Source organism: Lampetra fluviatilis, chromosome 21, assembly GCF_964198595.1.
Source record: "Lampetra fluviatilis chromosome 21, kcLamFluv1.1, whole genome shotgun sequence".
NCBI lineage: Eukaryota > Metazoa > Chordata > Hyperoartia > Petromyzontiformes > Petromyzontidae > Lampetra > Lampetra fluviatilis.
In genome coordinates, this window is record NC_136295.1 from 11,812,424 (window position 1) to 11,820,799 (window position 8,376).

Sequence of the window (8,376 nt, forward strand, 5' to 3'; positions counted from 1 at the left end):
AGTGTCGCTGTTATCTCGGAGCGGTAGCGTAGCGGTTAGCGCGCTGCGCTACGAACCTGGCGACCCGGGTTCCATTTCTGCTCAAGGTCAACACCAGTGACGATTATCTGAACCGGTCCTAGGCCTCCCCTAGGTCGACTCGGTCTAAAATGAGTACCTGGTGCGGTGTGTAGTAAACATCGCCACTCGGGAGATAAAGGTGGCCGGGCGTGGTGCTGGCCACCCACCCCTTTGTGTCACGTGTGATCCTTCATAGGTGCTCGCTAACAGCACTTGCCCCAACAGTCGATTCAGGCGTTGTCTGTGTGTGTGTCTTGGTATCTGTGCGTGTCTCGGTATCCTGTGTTGGTATATATGTGTGTGTGTGTTCGTCCTCAAGTGACCTACTCAATAGATTAGTCACTTAGTCTCACGATTCAAAGCCCAAAGTCTATCTCATTATTGGAAGAGTGTGAAAGTAGATGCGTATTATTATCACATGCCCCAACGCCTCACTGCCACAATGCAACTTGAAATCTTAACCCACATGTCTAAGTCGTATATTGCTAAAGTGTAAACTGTTACACTTCACGTGTCATGTTCATATATATTGTTTTATATTATAATTTTTTTGCGACGCTTTTTTTTTACATGCATAATACATCTTCTTTGTTTCCCAGGTCTACCTTGCAAAATAAACGAACACCGCGTTCCCATGGGACAGCCAACTCGAGGCGACTGAAGGCGACTCTGGGTGGCCCGAAAATAAAAGTAGTTACCATCATTCCAGGACGAATTCAGCCTTCGGTTCCGAGATATCAGGTTAAACCAGATAATTGGCTCAGACCGGGCCAGATAATTAAATCAGCCTGTGGGCCCAATATTCGAGATTGGCCCAGATAATTCATTCAGCCTGTGGGCCCGAGCTATGAGATTGGCTCAGATAATTCATGCAGACCAGGCCAGATAAATTATTCAGCCTGTGGGCCCAAGAGAATTCAGATTTCGGACCGAATTCACTCTACAGCAAAAAAAAACTCCAGTTAACAACAAACCACGAAATCGCGTTATCCGAGATGACATCTGGCGTTTGGCGTCTCATGGAAACGCGGTTACGTTGCAGCTGGTACAGTCCGGAATGCTCTCCCAGGAGCTCGGCTCGGGCACGCCACATCCACCGCGCCTGACATCGCCCCCATTCTATACCCTAGAGTCCTATGAACCTGTTTTTATCGTATTAGAAAACTATAGGGTAGAATAATATGATTATTATATATTCCACCGGCATACCCTGTACTCTAGTGGTAGTGCCTTACACCGAGAATCCCGACTCGAACCCAGCCAAGCCAGCCAAGCAAGAAGCGTTTCGGTAATAAAAAGAATAATTCTAGATTTGAAGCTTTCGTGACTGCAAGGATTCATATGCTTAGGTTTTTTTTCTGTAAAGTCACGTAGGTAACATTTTTATTTGATTTTTATTTTACTTTTATTAATTTAAATTTTTTACCTACGTGACTTTACCGAAAAAACCTAAGAAAAAAGAATAATAATCGAGTGAGCAAAATAAAGTCCTGGGTCATGAGTCTCTCTCTCACCTGCTTCTCAATAAAGTTAATCAATGAACGAACGAACGGACGGACGAACGAATGAAGGAGCGAATGAGTCGACGGCGCGCACACCAGAGGGTTCCACCGAAGTTCTTAGTCCTCCTCCTGCCTTGCTGCCCCTCCCCCCCTCAACCCTGGTACATGCCTCCCTGCCCGGCCGCCATGCTGAGGCTCTTCAGTTTGTTGTCCTTCTTCCACTTCATGCGCCGGTTTTGGAACCAGATCTTGATCTGGCGCTCGCTCAGGCAGAGCGCGTTCGCCACCTCGATGCGGCGTCGCCTCGTCAGGTAGCGGTTGAAGTGGAACTCCTTCTCCAGCTCCAGCGTCTGGTAGCGCGTGTAGGCGGTGCGCGAGCGTTTCCCTTCCGGACCGGATATCCCGTCTGCGCGGACACGTCACAAAGGCAAGTTTGTATACGCAGACAAAGGTCCCCCCGTGTAGGCCTTCAACAGACCGTTGGGGGGGGGGGGCGGTGCTGTCAGCGAACGGCACCTACTAAGGCCGGCACGGCACGCGCGGGGGTGGGTGGTCAGCGCCACGCGGTGATGTTTACACAACATACCAGGTAAACTCATTCGAGGCCGAGTCGACCTTGAGGAGGCCCAGGATCGGTTGAGATAATCGTCACACACACGCGTGTGTGTCGTGTGTGCGAATATGTAGAGCGGTGACGAAGTGGTGGTGGGCGCACTGTGCTACTGAACCCAGCGGCCAGAGTTCGATTCGCACTCTGTTGCTCTGCAGAGATGCGATTGAAATACAGAGAGAGAGAGCCGATCTACATTAAGCTTGAGCGCTCAGGCTGTGCGTGTACCACGTGTTCATGCGTGCGCGCGCACACACACGTGGCGTTAATTGGTCGACTGGTCACGTGGCACGTGTTTTAACAACAACCATCGGGCGCGTGCAGCGTGACCCTTAATTCGTATCCCAATTGGTAATTAATTGGTAACCGCGGAAAGGTGGAGCAGAGTGGTTGGTGGTGGTGGGTGGCAAGGACTGGAGGTTTGGAAACCTCGGTGTGTGCACGTGTGCGTGTGCACGTGAACGAAGGCACCTTCCACGAAACGTCGGCCAATTATAGAATGTCCTGTTGTGAGGCTACAGTGTTAACGACGAATGTGCTGATGAGTAAGTAAATTCGCGTTCTACCTGCTGCGTAACAAAGCAGCCACAAGCGGCGAACCAACTCGGACACCCTACAGCACTCAGCTAGCAAATCCCCCATAACAAGAGCACACGTGTCTTCTAGATTTGAAGTTTTCGTGACTGCAAGGATTCATACTCTTTGGTTGTTTCGTTAAAGTCACGTAGGTAAAAAATAATAAAATAAAATAAATGGAAAAAAACCAACTAAATTAAATCGCGACGTTTCGGGCGCAACACAAGCGTCCTTCTTCAGGTGAGGACAACTTAGCGAAAGCGCAAATTATATAACTCCTCGTCACAGCCATCTCTGAGACACACTTAAGCGGTTGTGCTTTCGCTACGTTGTCCCCCACCTGAAGAAGGACGTTTGTGTTGCGCCCGAAACGTCGTGATTTAATTTAGTTGTTTTTTCATTTATTTTATTTTATTATTTTTTACGTACGTGACTTTACCGAAAAAAACAAAGAGTATAGCACACATGGCATCTGTCCTCATAACGATTGACATCGCCTTGCCGATCCACCGCTGGATGAAGGCCTTCCCACAATCGTGGAGATTGTTTGACTAAACTTCACCACGTCTGGTCAGTGTACGGGTTGATTAGAATGTTGGCCGCGGCCGGGAATCGAACTTTGGTGTCGCGCAGTGCGCTAACAACCACTGCGCCACCGCTCCCCTCATTACGCTGCCCTTTGACACGATGCAGGGTGCTTCAAAAACATGTGAACACTTCGGAGGATTTGCAACAACAATGCCACAAGAAATGTGCCGCCATCGGGCTCTGGAGACCACCTGGAGAAGATTCCAGGGCACGCGTTGACGACGATGGCGAACAAGTGGAGCCTCCTCGACTGTTTTAAGCTATTAACATTACAACATTACAATCGCGATCGCGTTACAGTGTTAAACATTTGTTTGAAGCACGCTGTATATTTTATATTTTGAAGAGAACACCTCAACACATTCGTCAGTAACAGTGTGTGGCCCTTGAAATTGTAATAACTATGTAACTGCCGACGTTTCGAGGAATGGCCCTTTTTCTTCGCACACAGACAGACCTGAGAGACGGTGGATAACAAACGTCGTAGACAACACTCATTTACACCATAGTGCCTGATGGGAATCTATTCACAGTATATATATTTGTAAATGTCATACATGTTGATACTGTATACATAGTAAAACTATACAACTATTTTATTTTCCCAGCTAAGGCCCCACTGAGCTATGTAGATTTTTTTTCAGAAACGACCTGGCCACCACAAATGATAGTTCAACGCTAGTGGCTTATCGCGTGCAAATTGATAGCAGCCGAACAATCGAAAAGCACGTTGATTCTAAATGTGGAAAGAAAACCCAGAGGACACGGAGAAAATCCACGCGACCACGGGGAGAGAGACACGCAAACTCCAAGCATACAGCAGCAGGCGTCAGGGTCGGGTTTCGACCCCACGACCTCCTGCATACCAGGCGAGGTAGTTAACATCTCCTAGCCACCGTGGCCGCCCATCTAAATGGTGGTAGCCACACTTTACCCTGCCACTGACCCACTGTGGTGGAGCTGGGGTAGATGGGGGATGAGGTGAGGGATGGGGTGAGGGATGGGGTGAGGGATGGGGTGAGGGATGGGGTGAGGGATGGGGTGAGGGATGAGACGGGGGATGAGGTGGTGAGAGATGGAGTGCGCGGGTTCCGGCACGGCCAGGCGAGTTGAAGGCGGTGAGCGGAGTTCGTGGCAGTGTTTGGGCGGTGAGGGCCGAGGCTGTTGCACAGAGCGCCGTGGTCACTGAGAGGAGTCGAGAGAAGATGGGCGCACGAGTGAGAGAGGCAGAGTGGGCCATGGATGTTGAACTTCTTCGGCACCGTACGTAGCCAGCGGCGCTAATCGGAGGTGCGGGGGAAGGACGGGAAACTAAACGCAGAAAAATAAGCGGTTTTCAAGGAATTAGTTTGTCAATCTGGATGATTTAAAAGTGCATAGCTGCGGTGACGTCCGAACATCGGAAGGAAAAGCGTTCCAGACGGTCGCAGAAACGCATCTGAAAGCGCCGTGCGATGCGGTGACTACCGCCGTCTTTGTTGGAGGGTTAGAGGTAGATCTAGAGCAGAGTGGACTCCTGAGAGGTGGATAAGAGAGAGTGGAACACAGGGTGGGTGGGGTGGAATCGAGAGAGTGCCTCTCTATAGGTTGTGACGAAGGTCCATTGCCCGAAACGTTGCCTAGTAAAAATGTGTGTTTTGTTTTCAAAGCCACGGTGATTTTAACGGATGTTGTCGGGCATTTTGTGCTATTTGTGGTAGAGCGAGAGAAAGTTCTGAGCTCGAGAAGAGAGATTAAAAGAAAGAGTGCGATCGAGAGGAGTATAGAATATAGCCCCCAGGGGGTCAGACAACCAAAATAACGAGACGTGCCGTTTTTTGTTGTTGCGTTAAAACACAAACCCCAACTCAATCGTTCAAGAGCCGCATTGCACTGCGCGGTGACTAACGAGACCGGTGGCTTAGAAGAGCCGCGTGTTGCCTACCCGGGCTTCTCTAGGCCACAGCAAACTCGAGAGTTGGGAATCGATGAGGTTGTGGATGCAGCCACATCGAGTGTGATACAGAGGGGGGCAGCAGTGTCTCGAGCTCAGAGCCCCCCGCGGGAGAGACGTCGAGAGAGTGGAGGCCGAGTACTAGAGAGATAGCTTAGTCAGTCCACGAGGAGGCACGGACTAGTAGAGAGTCGAGGTGGCGAGAGGGTTAGAGAGTTCTGGAGAGAGGGGAGAGAGGGTGTGGAGCTGTGGAGCCGCAGAGGATGAGCCGAGCCCTCTCGCCTCCTAGGCCCCCATTGCTTACGTGTCGTGCCCGCTTGCCTCTCATAAACAACAACACGAGCAACATTGACAACACCACCAACATGGACAACACCACCAACATTGACAACATGGACAACAGCAACATCGACAACACGAGCAAACAGCAACATGGACAACAACGCTGACAGCAATGACAACAACGACATCACGAACAACACCAACCGACACCAATACAAAACACGACATTAACAACACCTACAATATCAGCGCCACCACCACCACCAGACAACATCGTCAACGTTTATAAAGACTGCCCACCAACAAGCGACAATATTGACAAGCGACACACACAAACACAAACACCCTCCAGCCACAACAAAGACAAAGGTCCCCCGTGTAGTCTGTAACATACTGTTGGGGCAAGTGCTGTTAGCGAGCACCTATGAAGGCCGGCACGGCACACGAGGGGGGGGGGTCAACACCACGCCCGGCCGCCTTTGTCTCCCCCAGTGGCGATGTTTACACACCGCACCAGGTACTCATTTGAGGCCGAGTCGACCTAGGGAAGGCCCAGGACCGGTTCAGAGATAATCGTCACCGGTGTTGACCGTGAGCGGGAATCGAACCCAGGTCGCCAGGTTCATAGCGCAGCGTAGCGCTAACCGCTGCACCACCGCTCCCCACAACTCCATCACCACCAACAACAACAACAACACTACCAATAAACAGCAACAGCAGCAACCAACAGCCTCCACAACAACAACAACAGCAGCAGCCACCGTCCTCCACGCGCCCTCACCGTGGTTGAGGTGCAACTTTTTCATCCACGGGTAAATCTGCGGCGTCTCCTCGCCATCACGAGGCGGCTTCTCCCCCGTCAGCTGCAGCTGCTGCTGCTGCCTCGCCGCAGGCAACACGGGGCCGCCGTTTGCCGGGAGGGCAGAATCTCGCAGAGTCTCCACAACACCAACTCCACCACCAACTCCACCACCACCAACTCCACCACCAACTCCACCACCACCGCCCACTGGACTCCGTGAATAGCTCTCCGCCTTGCTGATGTAGCTGCTGTTGCTGCTGCTTCTGCTGCTGCTGCTGTTGTTGATGCTGCTGATGTCCGTACAGCTGACGCCGCTGCTGCTGCTGCTGTTGTTGTTGTTGATGCTGCTGTTGTTGATGCTGTTGTTGTTGATGCTGTTGTTGTTGATGCCGATGCCGCCGCCGGCACAAGAAAGTCGATCCCTGTGTCGCCCGGATTGGCTGTGGTAGTCACCGCCACCACCACCAACACCGCCACCAACACCGCCACCAACACCGCCACTACCACCACCACCGTTGACAAGTCCCGCGCCGCACAGCTGAGTTCCGTGCGGTCGCCGCAAGCTCAGGTCGATGCCGCTGTAGTCGAACCCGCACCTCGCATCTCCGTAGGAGCCCTCTCCCGCGGGTCCCACGGGTCCCGCGTCACCCGGATCACCGGGGTCCCCGTACCCCGGAATGAGGGGGTAGTCAGGACCCCCGCTCGGGTAACGCGCAGAAGCGAACGAGTTCACGAAATACGAACTCATCGCGCGGAGCGTAAGTCGCGTTAAGTGCGTGCGTAAATTGCGTGCGTAACTGCGTGCGCGCGCGCGCGTGTGTCCGTGAGTGTGCGCGCGTATCGTAAATCTGGCGAGTGCGTAAAAGCGGCCCGAGTGTGTAAATCGCGTGCGCGTGGAGCGCGAGCGAGGGGGGCGAGTGTGTAAATCGTCCCGAGCGCGACCCCCGCGACTCGGCTCGTTTATTGACCCCCTCCGCTCCCCCGCACGGCCGTGATTTGTGGTCGCGCGACGACCACGAGCTGACGGAGTTCTCCCAGCAGGTCTGGCTCGCGTGTCCTCCCCCCACCCACTCACCCACCCACCCACTCCACCCCACCGGTACCGACTCGGCTACTACCTGGGGTACTAACTCACTCGCTCGCCGACTCACGCTCTTACCACCGCCGCAGCAGCAGCAGCCGCGCTGTGCTCGGTGCGGACTATGAATTATGGCTGTGAACGCTGCAGCACCCATGCGGGTCGCTTTTTAGTTTTGACGGCAGGCGCAAGGGTGGAGGTGGGAGGGGGAGGGGAGGTGGAGGGGGGGTGAGGGGAGGGGTTGGGCAGCGGGGGGGGGGGTGAAATGGTGAATCTCCCCGGTCACGTGCGCCACTCTGGCCACTCGCGCTCTGCCCGGGCGCTCGAGATGCGTGGCGTTTGCGAGGCCGTGCCCCCCTCCCCCTCGCCCCCAGCGGGAGAGGGGAGGGGCGGAGGGATGAAGGTGGAGGGGGGGGGAAGTGGAGGGGCGGGGCGGGGAGACGAGGTGGAGGAGGAGGAGGGGGTGGGGGCACCCCTCTGCCCTGCTCAGCCCAGGGCTGCCTCAACGCCGAGCGCGTAGCGGCCCCTACCGGGGCAGAGAGGAGCCAGACAGGGCAAAGGGAGCCGCTGCCACCGCTACGGAATGTTACGGGACGCGTGGTAAGTGGTGTGTACGCTGGACTTCTTTCGCGCCGTACGCAGCCAACCCTGCGAATCGGAGGTGCGGGGGTAAGGAGCAGTAGGCTCCTCGCGCAAAACTCGGCGAGGCTCCTCCGGATAAACAAACACAGCCACACCAATGATGGCCACGCGTCGTCGATTCGTTACAGCGACGGCGGCTGTGGTGGCTGGAGGCGCAACCTCCGCTGGGCTTTGTGGTCGCGTCCCCAGGAGCGAGGTGAGAGCGGCGTGAGAACTCGAGACACACCGACGGATGACAACGACGACGATGACGACGATGATTATGATGATGCAGCAGCAGCAGCAGAACTCCCTCACCCTTAT

General features: G+C 53.9%; 1 protein-coding gene across 1 annotated transcript; it reads right to left on the minus strand.

Annotated features, from left to right (window-relative positions):
* Nucleotides 1-1,714: 1,714 nt before the first annotated feature.
* LOC144938074 (uncharacterized) lies at nucleotides 1,715-7,101 on the minus strand. The gene is made up of 2 exons (XM_078865767.1): nucleotides 6,333-7,101; nucleotides 1,715-1,968 (listed from the first exon to the last, which is right to left on the minus strand). The coding sequence occupies exons 1-2, from the start codon at nucleotides 7,099-7,101 to the stop codon at nucleotides 1,715-1,717; spliced, it is 1,023 nt and encodes a 340-aa protein (XP_078721893.1).
* Between the last annotated feature and the right edge of the window lie 1,275 nt (nucleotides 7,102-8,376).